The following is a 17,137-nucleotide window of genomic DNA, read 5'->3' on the forward strand; positions in this document are numbered from 1 at the left end:
CAGATAATCTGGTTTTTATATGGTAGTGTAGAAGTGGCCATTGTATTTCTTGCCTAGGAAAGCCCTGTGAAAATCAAAGGATCAATTTAAATCGACAGGTTACTTGAAAGTGCATACACACATACGCGCACGCACGCACACACACATACACACACAAATTAAGTACCAATCACAGTTGCTCATAGCCTATGATTTACACATAAAAAGAGAGAAACTAGGGTCCCATCTGCACTGTCATATAATGCAGTGTCAGAATGCAGATTAACTTAATTGAACTGAATTATATGGCAGTGTAGACTCATATAATCCACTTCAATGGAATCAAATATCATTATATGGCAGTGTAGATGTCATGCCCTCTCAGGCCCTTTCTACACTGCCTATAAAATCCAGATTATCTTTGAACAGGATTATATTGTAGTGGAGACTCATATAATCCAGTTCAAAGCAGATAATGTGAAATATCTGTTTTAATAATCTGGATTATATAGTGGTGTAGAAGGAGCCTCAGCCCTCACAAAGCTCACGATAGGGTTGCCTTATGTTCACTATACGATACAAAGAACTTGAAGGCATGTAACAGCAGCAAAAGGCTAATGCCAGCCAATGATAGAGGCATTTCTGTCAAATTAAGACTGTGGAGGAAATACAGAGGTAGTTTTTACCTTGATCCATTTCTGTACTTCGATGCTAGACATAGTTAGTGAATGTGCGGGGATATGATTTGGCCTTTTTTCTATCCCTTGGCTTCCTAAATGAAATACCTGGTTTGGAGCAGCCGGCTCTCATCAAAACAGCTGGATAAAGGCACAAAATGTAGAAATGTGCAGAGAGATTAATGGCTCGCGTCAGGCTGCTTTACTAATGAACTGACAGCGGCAAAACGCTTAGGCTTTGTAAAGCAAACATGCCAAAAAGAGGGGAGGAGGAAGGGGGAGAATTTGCTGGCGCCTAGCAGTTGTTATTAAATGATAAATGAGGGCAAGGGCTTGTTGCATACATTTCTCTCGGCCTGAGGTCATGCTTACAAATGAGCAGAAGCAGGGGTTAGAAAGGCCCGGCAGGAGAATCAGCCGCGGCTCCCATAGAGCCAAAGCAAGAGGGTAGGAAAGCTCAGACCCCCAACCAAAATAGGTTTGGGAGAATTGAGCTCCCTCTAAAAAGATATTGCAAAGTTGGGCCACCCTGTCTCAAAATAAATTTGCAAAGTTGGACCATCTTTTGTAGTTGAACCCCTCCCCATGAATGGTCATTTTAGAAGAGTTTAATATGATAATTGTGTCCCTGTTGTATGTATGTTTCCCAGATTGTCATGCTGCTGGTGGTGAGGATGATGACAATTGTGATGATTGTTTAATGTTAAGACAGTTAATAGGAGACATGATAATCATGCTTAAATATTTGAAAGGATGTGCTATTGAGGAGAGAGCAGGCTTGCTTGCTGTTGTTCTAGAGACTCGCCACCTCATCACACTTACAGTTTGCAACTGCATTTTACGGGCAGCCACCGTAAATTTACTGGGAGTCATGGCTGCGATCAGACAACTTCCAGTTGGATCCTATTGAAAGCAATGGTTTAAAAAAGCAATGGTTTAAAAAAAACTTCCCTGTCTCAAGGGCCCAAAGGTTTAGATACAGAACAATTGAGAGGAGCGGCTTAAAGAACTGGGCATGTTTAGCCTGCAGAAGAGAAGGCTGAGAGGAGACATGATGGCTATGTATAAATATGTGAGGGGAAGTCATAGGGAGGAAGGAGCAAGCTTTTTCCTGCTGCCCTGGAGACTAGGACACGGAACAATGGCTTCAAACTACAGGAAAGGAGATTCTACCTGAACATGAGGAAAAACTTCCTAACTCTGAGAGCTGTTCAGCAGTGGAACTCTCTGCCCCAGAGTGTGGTGGAGGCTCCTTCTGTGGGGGCTTTTAAGCAGAGGCTGGATGGCCATCTGTTGGGGTGCTTTGAATGCAATTTTCCTGCTTCTTGGCAGAATGGGGTTGGACTGGATGGCCCACGAGGTCTCTTCCAACTCTAGGATTCTAATTGAATTCCATGGAAAGCAATGTTTGAAAACAGCATCCCTGTCTCAAGGGTTCAATGGGTTTAGATGCAGAACTATTGCATCCCATGGAAAGCAATAGTTTAAAACAGCATCCCTGTCTCAAAGGTCCAATGGGTTTAGATTCAGAACTAATGCATCCCATGGAAAGTAATGGTTTAAAACAGCATCCCTGTCTCAAGGGCATCCCATGGAAAGAGATTCAGGCAAATTTGTATGAAAAGAAAAGCTGAAGGTGGAGACTTATTGCCTACATGTGATGAGGAAGATAGCGGGCACCTAGGGAGAAGCACTAAAAGTCTGATGAGAGGAGAATGAATGAAAATGAGCGGGGGAGGAAAAGAAGGTATGATCAGCTCCTGATTCCTCTCATTACTTAACTTTTGCTATCTGACAAGGTCCTCAGACATGGAACAATGGATTCAAACTGCAAGAAAAAAAGTTTCCACTTAAATATTAGAAAAAAATCTCCTGATGGTAAGAGATAGTCTGTAATAGTGTCAACTCAAGAGGGATATTGACAAGTTGGGTCAATGGAACAGTGGAATTATATTGATTGGGTGTATGGGGGTGTCTCCAGTTGGACTGGATGGGTCTTGGGTCTCTTACAGTTCTAGGATTCTACAGTCTGATTTTGCTAAAAACACCTGCAAGTCATCAAAATTGGTCACAACCTGCCTGGCAAAAACTGAACCTCTCCTTTCAAATTAGCTTCTGCGATTCTTAGAACAGGGGCCAAAGTAGACTTGACACTAGTTTTAATCAGGAGTTTGCTGCACACCCATTGGAAAAAAGTTTGTGTGTGACTTTAATCAAAGACGGCAAGGAGGAATCTGGCATCACTAGGGTTAGTATCACCTGATGTGGTAACTCCTGGGGTCACCCCATGGTGTAGGGGACTAGCCTAGAGGAGAGAAGTAAAGGAGAGAATTCCAGGAGAGCAATAAAACAAGCCTTTTATTATCATAGCTGATGATAAGGCAAAACAGCCGTAGGTACCCAAATTTTGTGGGTCCGTACCATCCAAATGACCGTTGCAAAGCATGTCTTAGCAAACAAAATTTTTTATATCTTGGCCTTATCTAGAACTGACCAATGGCTGAGACTTTTCCACCTTTCACACCTACTTTGGCACAAGTGATACCAATGACCTAACTTGTTTACTCTGAGCTCTCTTCTCTCTGGAACTTCCTGAAGGAATGCACCAGCTCACAGGAAGAAGAAGGGCACAGGCCCTGTGTTGTACATACTACTTTGATTCATACAAAGTGCTTATATTGTCTATATAAAGGCTATATGATATATGCAGAAGCAAAGCTATATAAGCAATTGTCTACTATTTTCTAGCTTATGGTCCCTACAATGGAGCGCCTCCTGTACCAACTGAGATGAGTGAGGAGCTGAAGTTGATCATAAAGTTGGATAACACAAATATTTAAATCAGCATAATATATTTGCAAACATCCTTTAAAAAACATTTCTGATATGTATCACATCACACTCATTTGAACCTCACCTGTCCTGTGATGGCCCATTTTACCCATCTCTCTCTTCTCTCTTGGTCAGCTTTTCCAGATGCCTCCAATGAATCGGCCACCTTGCTGGAGAACCTGGTTGTCTCCGAAGTGACGCCCACTTCTCTGAAGCTCACCTGGGAGGTTCCAGAGGGAGAGTTCGATGTCTTCCTGGTCCGGGGCAAGGAGTCTCTTCTGGGAAGTGGAAGGAGCCCCCCGCCACCCAAGGAAATGACCGTGATGGGAAATGAGCGCTCAGCTGTGCTCCGTGGCCTTTCACCCAACACCGAGTATGGCCTTACAGTCTTTGGCATCAGGGAAGGAAACCAAGTGGCCAACATCAACACAGCTGCGAGGACTAGTGGGCTAGGTAAGAAGACCACAAGGGCCATCTCCCTGTCCAAAACAATAGAGGGGAGGGAAAGATGCTTGAGTTGAAACATTTGGTTGTGGAGTGAGTCAACTGATTTAAATGTTGCCAAATTCAGGTTGAGCATCCCTTTTCCAGAATGCTTAGTACCAGATGGGTTCCATATTGGTGATTTTTTCTTTTAGATTTTGGAGTACATCCACTACATCATAAAGCATCTTGGAGCTGAGACCCAAGTCTAAACATGAAATTCATTTATGCTTTGTATACACATTATATACTCAGCCTGAAATTATTATTATTGACAAAGACATAGTATGACACAGCAAATGAGATATATATGCTGGATTTCGTGTCACAAAATCACAAGTCGAATACTTCCCAAGCGTTTAGGACTGTGATATATTTTCGGATGATGTGTGCAGATCCCAGTAGGGTGGCCTTTTGCAGTTGGCAGATCGTAATTTTGTCAATGTCTATTGTTTCCAAATGCCGGCTGAGATCTTTTGGCACGGCACCCAGTGTGCCGATTACCACTGGGACCACCTGTACTGGTTTGTGCCAGAGACTTTGCAGTTCAATCTTGAGGTCCTGATAACGGCTGAGCTTTTCCTGTTGTTTTTTATCAACCCGACTGTCACATGGTATGGTGACATCAGTAATCCAAACTTTTTTCTTTTCCACAACCATGAGGTCTGGTGTGCTGTGTTCCAAACTTTGTCAGTCTGGATAGCTCAGCTCTCAAACCACTACCACACACTGGCTTTCACCAAATACATACCCTTCCACATTTCACAGGCAAAAAAATGAGACACATGAAGCCATTAGAGAAGTGGTTCCCATCCTGTGGTCTATGGACCACCAGTGGTCCGCAAGAACTAAAATATGGTCCCTGGTGGCACAGTGTGTTAAAGCGCTAAGCTGCTGAACTTGCGGACCAAAAGGTGCCAGGTTCAAATCCTGGGAGCGGAATGAGCGCCTGCTGTTAGCCTCAGCTCCTGCAAACCTAGCAGTTTGAAAACATGCAACTGTGTGTAGATCAATAGGTACCACTCCGGCGGGAAGGTAACGGTGCTCCATGCATTCATGCCGGCCACATGACCTTGGAGATGTCTATGGACAACGCCGGCTCTTCGGCTTAGAAATGGAGTAGGTCACAACTGGACTTAACGTCAGGGGAAACCTTTACCTTACCTACTACACCATTGCAATGAGAGTGACTGGTCTCACAAAACTCTCTTATAGTGCCGAGGTTTATTAAATATGGTTTTCTGTGGGTGAGCAGATGGCAACTACTGGATGGTATATGTCCTGTATCACAAACTAGAGTTGATGTGGTCTATTCAATGCAATTTTCTGAATCAGCACCTCAAATAACCAACCCAAATCTAAGGTTGACCAAAACCTGATTCGTAGCCCTTTTGGTACTAATGTTAGAGAGTGGGCCCTGGTCAAAGTTGTCCCTGGTCAAGTAGTCCCTAGTCAGAAAAAGTTTGGGAACCACTTCATTAGAATGTGGTCAGAATGGCAAAAATGAGGAGCAATGCCCAAATGACAACAAGAAGCTTCAACTTGCACCTGCTGAAAATGGAAGGATTTCACCCTTTTCTCTCCTCTCCTTTCAGTGAATAATTGAGTATCAGTTCCTTTTGCACTTTGAACTTAGTTTACAGCAGTGGAAGTAAGCTGAGAAGAAAAGGGGATAGCAGAAAGAGGAGAAAGAAACGGGGACATTTAAAACGCAGCTGAAAAAAATAGGACAACAGAAAATTGACTGGGGCTGTCCCTACCAAATGAGGACAGTTGAAATACATGAACCCAGAATCACAGTTGGATGGGCCACCCAGTCCAACCCCATTCTATCATGCAGGAATACAAAACGAAAGCATTCCTGACTGATGGCCATCCAGCCTCTGCTTTAAAAACTCTGGAGAAGGAAACTCCACCTCACTCCCAGGCAGCAGCCTATTCCACTGCCAAACATTAGGAAGTTTTTCCTAACGTTTACGTGGAATCTCTTTTCCTGCAATTTGAATCTCTTACTCTGTATTTTAGCCTCTAGTGTATCAAAAATAAAGCTGGCTCCCTTCTCAATATGACATTTGTTCAAATATTTAAATATGGCTATTATGACAACTCTTAACCTTCTCTTGTCCTATAATATATCCTCTAGTTCAAGCATGGACAAACTTTGGCCATCCAAGTATTTTTGTCCAACTTCCACAATTCCTAGCAGCCTACCAGCTGTTAGGAATTGTGGGAGTAGAAGTCCAAAACACCTGGAGGGCCCAAGATTGCCCATGCCTGATCTAGTTAGTAACCGATCGCATAATCTATAGTTTAAAGGAAAATAATTATTGCAGGCTCTGGTTGGGGACCCCGACTTCAACTAGTCCATTTCATCTCTGCTAGAAGTGCCATGGACGAGGGGATGAATGCAGAAGCCATGACGTGGAAGGAGCTGAGCTGCTCCTATGGGACACAGCAAACAAACCAACAGCTGCATCCCTAATTTGGCTCCTTCAGTAATGGGCTGGAGTCCAGCTGTGGTTTCCTTTGTGAGGCTGAGGAATTAATCTCTGGCCCTTCCATGTTTCCTTTGCGGTCAGCTAGAATTGGCAGAGGTTAATCCCCAGAGAGAGGGAGGACGGATTTCGTGGGAGAAGGATGAGAGGGAAGTGCCAAAGTGTGGGCCCTTGTTTTGGAATGGCCCGTTTCTCCATGTCACGCTGGAATTCCACCATCAACAGCCCTCAGCAAAGTTGTCATTTCTTTGAAAAAAAAAGCTTGGCATGGGGCATGAGATGAGAGCTAAGCCACCTCCTTTGGCCCACGCCCCAACAACAATCCAGATTAGAATCACGACCTCCCCCTGTCCAGGTCTCAGAAATGTTACTTTTGGGACTACAAATCCTCCAGACAACATGCACACTGGCCATGGACTCCAGGAATTGTAGTCTGGACAGGACAAGCAGAGTTTCTAAGAACTATTTTTGTCTTTCAAATGTCACTGTTAGGATTGCCAATTCTAGGCCAAAACTGAAACGTAAGGATAGCTCCTAGGGAGAGCGTAATGCACTGTTTACGATAGCAAAATACTATAGCAAAATACCATAGCATTGACCATCCACACTCTGGAACTATAGCACTTTGACACTGCCATAGCTCCATCCTATAGAATTCTGGGTTTTATTGTTTATTTGATAGATAATTATGCTTCTCTTTTTTTGAACGAGGGGGATAAATACCTCACAAAATTACGAATCCCAAAATAACATAGCATTGATCCATAGTGGTTAATGTGGGGTCAAACTTCTGTAATTCTGCAGCATGGCTATAGCCTCGCTGCAGTACCAACCATGAATGCTCTTAGTTTGTCAATCAAATATATACATTTAAGCTGTATTTTCCTCTTGACCTCTTAGCTATAAAGATGTTCCAAGATCTAGAAGAAGTGAGAGGTTATTCCTTCTCATTCACTTGCAAGGTGGGGTAAATAATGTTTAATATAGCCTACTTGCTTCAAAAGCTGGTTCTCAAAATTATTAAACTGGGTGGCTAAAATACACAAATGTTCAGGCTATGCACAAAAGGTGTCTATGAAACATAAATGGATTATGTGTTTAGACTTGGGTCCCATCTCCAAGATATCTATGCAAATATTCCAAAATCCCTAAAAATCCAAAATCCCAAAGAGCTTTGGTCCTAAACATTGGGAATAAGAAATAGGCAACCTGTATCCTATTAAGTAATTTAATATTTTATTGCCTAATGTTCCATCTCAATATATTGCTTAATTTGATTTTATCTTTATATAATTGGTCCTCCAGATTGTGGATTTCACCATTAATTATTTTAATTATTCACCAATTTGATTAATATGTTATTTCTTGGATTTTCTATGTCCTATTAGGAAACTCTCTATGGTCAACCTCCACCAGAGAGGAGGAAGACCTAAGAAATCTCTGGGCTCCTTCTATTTAATCCAGATTATCTGATCAGATAATCCACATTATCTGCTTTGAACTGGATTATATGAGTCTGCATTGCTATATAATCCAGATTATTATTATTATTATTATTATTATTATTATTATTATTATTATTATTATTGACACAACGACGTTGTATGACACAGCAAACAAGATAGGTATGCTGGATTTCGTTTCACAAAATCACAAGTCGAACACTTCCCAAGTGTCTAGGACTGTGTGATGTATTTTCGGATGATGCGTGCAGATCCCAGTAAGGTGGCCTTTTGCAGTTGGCAGATTGTAATTTTGTCAATGTCTATTGTTTCCAAATGCCGGCTGAGATCTTTTGGCATGGCACCCAGTGTGCCCATCACCACCGGGACCACCTGCACTGGTTTCTGCCAGAGTCTTTGAAGTTCAATCTTGATTTATTATTATTATTATTATTATTATTATTATTATTATTATTATCATCATTATCATTATCAATACCTGCCCACTTTATCTCTCCTGAAGAAGACTCAGTTCAAAGTCCAGTTCAAAGCAGATAATCTGGATTTTATATGGCAATGTAGAAGGGACCCCAGAGAGAACACCCCGCTAGGCATTTGTAGATCCTCCAGCATAATTTTATGGTTAGCAGGAGGACCTAAATATTCCCAGATTTAAAAAAATAATGTTTTTTATTTGTTGTATTTCCATTTTCACAGGGGTTCTGTGCACCTAACATCAATGAATATGGAAAACTGACAGTACATTTATTAATGTGTCTGTATTGTTTTTCAGTGTTACTGGGTTTTTTAAAATATATTGTTAGCCACCTTGAATTTCACTATTGGAAAGAAAAGTTGGGTATAAATGATTAAATGAAATAGATCATAAAAATGAATAAATGAATCCTGTCTCCTTTCTTCTAGAACTGGACAGTCCCCGGGATCTGTGGTTCAATGACATCCGGGAGACCTCAGTTGTGGCCAACTGGAGACCAGCATCCTCCCGCATTGATCACTACAAAGTCTCCTTCCAGCTCTCAGATGGTGGTGAGATTTCTCATCCTCTTTTTGTCTCCTTGGGGGTTGACATGACTGGTTTGCTCACCATCCTGTAATCCAAAGGTGATGATTTTGCAGACCTCCAGAGCTTGTTGTACTCCAGTTCCCAGCAGCCCTAGTCCACAAGACACCCAATAATGAGTAGCAATGGGAGGTGTACCTCGACAACATCCACATGAGAGTCTTGTGTAGTCTTCAGCCTTTTCAGATCTGCTTCCTACCTTTTAACACAAACATGTATCTGCACAGAGCTGGGTCACACTACCCTTTTCAAATCCCAGAATCCCACAGTCAGCATGGCCAGTAGCAATGATGGTTGGAGGATTATGAGATCTATAATTCCACAAGGTGACCATTCCAAATCCTGTGTTTGTATCTTGGTAGCCTTGCTCACCCTTAGTTAGTCTGTATGACATCCCAACTAATTGCAGATCAATGCACGGTTCTGCAACCACTGGTGCAGAAAATTGACTTCTCACATTTTGTTGCAGGTGAGCCCAAAAGTATCTTGGTGGATGGATCCAAACTCAAAACACCCATTGAGGGTCTGACTCCCGGAGCAAGCTATGAGGTGACTGTGATGTCTCTCCGAGGATTTGAAGAGAGCGAACCTTTGGTGGGCTATGTCACCACAGGTAACTCCTTGGGGGAGGGGAATATGTATTTTTATATCATGTATTTGTTGCTGTTGTAATATTTTCAAGATGTTTCTGCCTCATTAGCTGTGTGGAAGGGCCCTAAGGAGATCAGGAGGTGGGCAGAAATAGAGCTTGGGAAGCTACTCCTTTAGACTATTGACTCCTAGAATCTCAATGACTAGGGCCCCTTCTACAGTCCCTTCTACACTGCCATATAAAATTGAGATTATCTGGTTTGATGGATTATATGGCAATGTAGACTCATATAATTCAGTTCAAACCAGATAATGTGGATTATCTGCTTTGGTAATCTATTATATGGCAGTGTAGAGGGGGCCTAAGTGTACTCTAGGATTCTGGAACTTAAGAGTCCTTTTTTAGATGCTTAAAAGAGGCATACAACCAAACTCTGCACAGCTTCTTCTTTTCTGACCAAATGGTGAAGCCATTGATCATCTGGAAACATCCCAAGTGCTTTGCAGTCCTAGGTATTTGGCATCAATACTTTTTCTGCTATGAGAAGCAAGGAGGCAAATTGCTTCTTTTGGGGAACATTAGGCAGCTCAAGTTGATATTTTTCTAACCTTGATGTTCTTCCTGAAAGCAGGAAGAGAAACCTCCAGCTGGCCCGCTGTGCCCTGGCCAATGGAAGAGGCTAGCATATGGTTTCTTGGAGCCATGTGACTTCATCTTAAGATACACTTTTATTTTAGTCCAAGTATCAAGAATCCATGGTTATGAAAGTAAGAGATAACTGGCATCTCAAGCCAACAACGAAGGTGGACTCCAGTTTGGGGTGAATGAGATCTTTCTTGGGCAGAGCTATGCAAATTTTGCTTAGGAGTGCCACTTTTTAGTGTACTGCTCCCAAAATCCAAATTGGCTGAAATTTTGAGCAGAATAGTTCAGGAAAAAACCTGGCTTCCAGAGTCATAATCCAAGACTCAAACCATTACACCTTGCTGGGTCTCTCTAGGGTCTACCTCTCTAATAATTTGAGTCCTAATTTGTGCTGCTAATCATATCCTTCTCTTCCCTCCCAGTTCCAGATGGTCCTTCAGACTTGCGGGCCATCAACATCACTGACTCCTCGGCAGTGTTGACGTGGCACCCAGCTATGGCTGAAATGAACAACTACATTGTCACCTATGGACCCGTTGGTGGTGAGAGCTGGGAATCTGGCAAAGACTGGGAATGGTTGTTTGGGTGTGACCCTAAAGCAATGGTCCCAAAAAAATACTAAGCACATAATGAATGTCTGACAACCCAATGCCACAAAATGTGACAAAGGCTACATGCCTGTAGTGAGAGTGGTGGGAGAGGTATATCAACCTTGGCCAATAGATCTATTAGATGTTCTTGATTGATCTCCTGTAGATCACCCATTGATCTCCAAGCAGATGGCAAATAGCCCATCTTCGTCTACTCCACCTGATGGCTGGAGCTCTCCAGGTATGACAGAGCTTTGGAAAGATCCTTTTTTGGACCACAGTCTCCAGAACTCACCAAACTAGCTTGAGAAACCAAGTAATCAAGTACTTTATTATTATTCTTCATTTTCTGCAAGAGTGGTTTGAAAGAGGCTTACAGAGATTTACAAGGAGTAGCAAGGTTTTTGTAAAAGCATTGCTTTTCTGAGCTCTGAGGCAGAATTTCTTTTCCAACCCATTTACCTGAGACCATTTGTCCTTTTGAAATGTCAGAGACTGAACCAGACACTAGTGTCACTAAAGCTAGTGTCACCCAGTGCAGTAACCCCATGGATCTCTTCCCATACCAGACTACACCACAGTATTGTAACTGAAGTACCAGAAAATTTGAATAAATCAACAACTATAAAAAACACAACAGGAATGAGAACTTCAGCATGTGCCTGTAGTGCATGCAGACAAAACCACATGATCCGAAGTGTCATTGTACTTGGGTAACATGACAGCTCTGACTGGAGCACATCCACATCTGAAGGTTCAGAAAGCAAATTAGCAAAGTTTTACCCTTGTAGGTATATTGAGACACTACAGATGAAAAAGGTTATATCTAACTAGAAGGAAAATCACATGTCAAAGCATAATTGAAATTGATTAGACAGCTCTGACCAGATCACATGTGTATTAGAAGGTGCAATAAGAAAATTAGCACAGAGTTTTAGCCTTGAATGCGCATGTAAGGTAGACTTACAAAAATGTTTTTGTTGTTACATCTAGCTATCAGGGATTTTAAAATAAAATAATAATAAATGTCTGCTGAAAATGCACAAAAATCAAAGATTTGATAGATGGTCATTTTGGTGTCACTGGGTAGAGTTTCCACCCCCAACATAAACAACTATTTAAGGCAAGAGCCCTGCTCCTGACATGTGGCACTTTTCCCCAGGTAGTCACTTAACTTATCAGGACTTTTCTTACATTCTGAGGCTACTACATTTGAAACAGGGACTCTTTTATGTCTCAAATGTCTTTTCTCTGCTTTTCCTAGATGCCAGAGTCTCCGAATCAGTGCCAGGGAACCGGGTCCAGCTGCGAGTCTCGGGACTACGGCGGGACACAGAATACCGGGCCAGTGTCTATGGGGAGAAGGAAGGAAACCGGAGCTCCCCCATCAGTGCCACCTTCACCACTGGTAAGCAGATGGGGTTGAAGAGTAGATAAAGTAGCTGTTACACCCCTAGGCAGCGAGAGCACTGAAAACCAACACAGAGGCCAATAACAATATAATGTCTTTATTGAAGCAAATAAAGTTCCAAAAGAAACTATGGTTTCTATGGCTTTTAAGCAGAGGCTGGATGGCCATCTGTCGGGGGTGCTTTGAATGCGATTTCCTGCTTCTTAGCAGGGGGTTGGACTAGATGGCCCATGTGGTCTCTTCCAACTCTATTATTCTATGATTCTATGAAAATAAGCAGAAAAGTTGAGCAGGCAATTGACCTTCAGGAAAGATCAAAATTAGTTCAATAAGTGAAAGTCTTATGTCCAATATTAAAGTCCAAAATCCATAGACCGAAACACACTCAACCTCAGTTTGAGGATTAAGTGGGGAAAAGGAGCAAGGTAGCACAGGTGAATTCTCTGAAGTAAATGTCCAAAACAAGATTTCAAGGCAAGGCACGAGCTAGATGTACGGGAGCTGAAACGCAGTCCAAACCAGGGCAAGAAGGTAGACCGGCGCCTGGTCTACTCAAGAGTAAGTGCGCCGTCAGACCGCTTGGGATCCAGGAGCTGGAGACAATGATGTTTCTCAGTGAGAAGTAAAGTTGACACACCGCAAAGGAAAGTTCCCAGCGCAATACTTTTATTGAAGTTCATAAGCTCCCCCAAACCAGGTGTCTGACTCCCCAATTCTTCCCAAGAGAACTGAGCTTAGCCATAGTCACCACGCTCCGTTAATCTGGCGCTTCTCAAACTTTGTCTCTGCGATCTCTCTGTTTTCAAAAAAGCCCTGCGATCAAATGCTACCCCGTCCTGAGAATCTGGGAGAGCCGGCACTGTTTCAAGGGCATCCTTAATTGGTGCTGGCTCAGCAATGTCACTAGAAAGCATCTGGAAAGGAGTAGAATCTTGCTGACTTGGAAGAAAACCAAAGTCTTCTTCATCCTGGTTAGCAATAGTCACAAGGTCAGGGGCCAAAGGTGCCTGAGGTATCACAGTAGCCTATAAGTCATAGGAAGTCATAGGGAGGAGGGAGCAAGCTTGTTTTCTGCTGCCCTGCAGACTAGGACACGGAACAATGGCTTCAAACTACAGGAAAGGAGATTCCACCTGAACATCAGGAAGAACTTCCTCACAGTGAGGGCTGTTCGGCAGTGGAACTCTCTCCCCCAGACTGTGGTGGAGGCTCCTTCCTTGGAGGCTTTTAAGCAGAGGCTGGATGGCCATCTGTCGGGGGTGCTTTGAATGCGATTTCCTGCTTCTTGGCAGGGGGTTGGACTGGATGGCCCATGAGGTCTCTTCCAACTCTACTATTCTATGATTCTATGATTCTATTTGGGGAGCAGCCTAAAGGTATCAGATCCTGTCTGCTCTTTGGAAGTAGACAACCAACAGCCCTGTGTAAGCAGGGTCAGCTCTGGTTAGTACTTCAATGAGAACAGTAGATTCTGTAGACCAGTGGTTTTCAACCTGGGGTCCCCAGATGTTTTTGGCCTACAACTCCCAGAAATCCCAGCCAGTTTACCAGCTTTTAGGATTTTTGGGAGTTGAAGGCCAAAAACATCTGGGGACCCCAGATTGAGCACTACTGCTGTAGACTATATTACGTAGGAAAAATGAGCAAAGCTACCTGTAAGTCACTCTTACCTTTTAAAAAAATGAAATGTATAGGTTTGCCATAAATCAACAGGTGACTTCAAAACGTAAACACTTTCAGATGCCCAAAGACAAACCAGATTCTCCCTGCAAGTTGCTCAATATGGGGAATTTTAGACTGATTTTAACTTTTATTGTTTACAATACGGAAGTTGCTAAGGAGCATTCTTGGAACTTTTATTATCTGTTTGTAGTGAATGGTTTTATGTTACTATGTATATTTTTTAAGATGATATGCACGGCCTTGGCTCCACTGGAGAAAGGCAGCTTAGGAATCTCCAAAATAAATTGAAAATAGTTTGACTGCTGTGGTAGATGAAATTACCTTTCCCAAGCACTGCAAAATGCTGCTGGGGGATTTTTGTATCAAAAGCAACTTGAGAACATACTGCAAGTCGCCTCTGTTGTGAGAGAATTGACCATTTACAGAGACGTTGCCCAGAGGATGCCCGGATGTGTTACCATCCTGTTTGTAAGCTTCTCTCATGTCCCCACAAGCTAGAGTTGACTAACAGGAGCTCACCCCATCTTGCAGATTTGAATTGGCAACCTTCAGTTCAGCAACCCAACTTTCAGGTCTTCTGCTGGAGGACGTATCCCCGTCTTTGTAATTTCTTCTGTTTTTACATTGCTGTGAGGCAGCATGTTTTATAGTTGGGGGTAGACACCATAAAGGAAGCCATAGGTGCTCTGAGTCTGCAGGACCTAACAGATTTGTTGAGGACAGGGTGACTTGGAGGTCTTTCATTCATAAAGTCGCTGTAAGTCAAACTCAACTTGATGGCAGTTAACAACAAGAAGTTTTCCTTGTGTTGGAGCCCAAACTGTCATTGCTTTGCTTTTTAAAACTCTTCTTTTTTTCTCACCCCAGGAGTGGATGGGCCCCGGGACCTCCGGGCGAGTGAGATCTCAGCCCGCAGTGCTCGCCTCACTTGGTTACCACCCCGAGCAACTCCGGGTGGATACCTGTTAAGTTATGAAACTCCTTATGGGCAACTAAAGGTACTTGGCATCTTGTTTGGCTGTTGTTATAAGCACAGCACAATTTGTGAAGACAACAGCATTTAACATGTGTACTTTGTTTTCAAATGGACATATATGTGCCTAACATATATCCAGTAAGAATTAATAAAGAGAAAACACAAGTGTTAGTCATGTATCAGATTCTCAAATGGGAAGGTAACGGTGTTCCATGCAGTCATGCTGGCCACATGACCTTGGAGGCGTCTACGGACAATGCAGGCTCTTCGGCTGAGAAATGGAGATGAGCACCAATCCCCAGAGTCGGACACGGCTAGACTTAATGTCAGGGGAAAACCTTTACCTTGCCTAACCTTAGCTCCTAAAAGGAGTGTTTCCAAATTCTAGATAAAGCACACACTTTGCCTTCCCTGATTCCCCCAGATTGGGGACTCTCTTGTACTTGCTGGTTCAGTTTCATTGCCACTCTTACTTTGTCCTCCACAGGAGATCTCCTTGGATGCTAACATCACTTCGTATGAAATCCAGGACCTCATTCCTTCCACTAGTTACCAGGCCCAAGTCCAGGCGCTGAGGAGAGGGATGCCCACAGCCCCCACCTCCACTTCCTTCACCACCGGTAACAGACCTGCCAGTTTCTTTTGGGGAGGATTTTTATCCTATCTTGTCAAATCTTTTTCCACATTAGGCTTTTGCAGTTGGCCAGAAGGCTCAGTTCCATTACAAGTGCCTGCTACTGCAGGAACAATGTGAAACAGTTCATGAGAAAGAGATCTTAGTAGACCTCAAGCCAACAGCTTAGTAGAACATGAGCCAACAGCTTTAAAGAAGGCAATGCAACTCTTGGCTGCATCAATACTAGTATTACTAGTATGACTTTATTTTGCTTTGGTCAGAACTCATCTGGAGTACCATGTTCAGTTTTGGGCACTACGCTTCAGGAAAGATATTGACAAGCTGGAACATGTCTAGAGAAGAGCAACAAAAACTGTTAAATATCTGGAAACCAATCCCTATTAGGAGGAGCTTAGGGATCAGATATATTTCTCCTAGAGAAGAGAAGGTTAAGATGGGACATGATAGCCATATTTAAATATTTGAAAAGATGTTACATTGAGGAGGGAGCCAGTTTATTTTCTGCTCCTTCAGAGACTAGGGGATTCTTTACACTAACCCTATATTCTGAACTAGAGCAGAGTTTGATTCTAGATCTCCAAATGACATGAACCAGGATGTCCAAATAGCCACATGGTTTTACACTGCATTACCCTATGTCAGGGAATAATCCACAGTTTCCCAAACTCCAGAGAAGCCTGCACTTCAGGGTGTATGTAGACAGCACAACTGGCTCTTATCCAAACCAGTCTGCTGTCAACATGAGCTGGCACCACCACCTCCTTTTTCCTTGTCAGCCTAGGGGAAAGGGGATTGGTCCTTGTCATGTTTCCATCCCTGCAGGAAATGGCTATGGAGCCCTGGAATCACCCTCCCTTTTCATGCTGTTGCTTTGCTGATGTCAGCAAAGACACCCAGCAATTGCTTTAAGCAAACCTCTCTGAAGCACCTTGGCTGTCCAGCAGCAGTCATGGGAACAACAAATGTAAGATGACAGTCCCGCAGGGTAGAACTGGTTTTGACTCCAGTGGATAGTCTGGACTCTGCTCCACTTTAGGGTTGCCTTTCCTGGTGCTAGTCTGGAATATTGCTATTCCAGACTGGTCTCAGATTTAGTAGTATGTGTAGCTGAGCCCTAGATCATGGAGGAATGGAATCAAATTACAAGAGAAGAGAATCTACCTAAACATTAGGAAGAACCTTCTGGTGGTAAGAGCTGTTTGACAGTAGAATAGGCTGCCTCAGCGTGTAGTAAAGTCTCCATCTTTGGAAGTTGTTAAACATAAGCTGGACAGCCATCTTCCAGTAGTGATTTGGTGATGTATTCCTGCCTGGCAGAAGGGAGCTGGACTGGATGGCTCTTGGTATCCTGTCCAACATTGTGACTCGATGAGTTTCAGTATCACATATGAAAATGTTCCTGGGAGAAGAAAGTGGAATGTCTCTGTTTCTTAAAAACATGTTCAGAACATGGAAATTGCAGTTAGCCCAGAACATAAGAACGAATGACTGCCAATTTCACTGCAAGCCCTCAGCAGCTAGACTTCCAGGTAAAGGTCTGGCCTTTGTTATACACAACAAGAGGGTCTACAAAAATATAATAGGAAAATTGTCAGGAAGAGTGATGGACTGTCC

The 17,137-nt window shown here is 43.0% G+C and overlaps 1 protein-coding gene across 9 annotated transcripts in view; it reads left to right on the plus strand.

Annotated features, from left to right (window-relative positions):
- tnxb (tenascin XB) overlaps window positions 1-17,137 on the plus strand; it is a 155,015-nt gene that overhangs the window by 128,908 nt on the left and 8,970 nt on the right. For 8 of the 9 annotated variants that reach the window (XM_062973574.1, XM_062973569.1, XM_062973565.1 and 5 more), the window contains 8 exons: window positions 3,624-3,941; window positions 8,833-8,955; window positions 9,459-9,602; window positions 10,649-10,768; window positions 10,983-11,057; window positions 12,081-12,224; window positions 14,778-14,908; window positions 15,374-15,506. In XM_062973574.1, the coding sequence (XP_062829644.1) occupies window positions 3,624-3,941; window positions 8,833-8,955; window positions 9,459-9,602; window positions 10,649-10,768; window positions 10,983-11,057; window positions 12,081-12,224; window positions 14,778-14,908; window positions 15,374-15,506 (1,188 nt within the window). The remainder of the gene's footprint in view (window positions 1-3,623; window positions 3,942-8,832; window positions 8,956-9,458; window positions 9,603-10,648; window positions 10,769-10,982; window positions 11,058-12,080; window positions 12,225-14,777; window positions 14,909-15,373; window positions 15,507-17,137) is intronic. The other variant, XM_062973566.1, reaches the window with a different exon arrangement.

Source organism: Anolis carolinensis, chromosome 2, assembly GCF_035594765.1.
Source record: "Anolis carolinensis isolate JA03-04 chromosome 2, rAnoCar3.1.pri, whole genome shotgun sequence".
Taxonomy (NCBI): domain Eukaryota; kingdom Metazoa; phylum Chordata; class Lepidosauria; order Squamata; family Dactyloidae; genus Anolis; species Anolis carolinensis.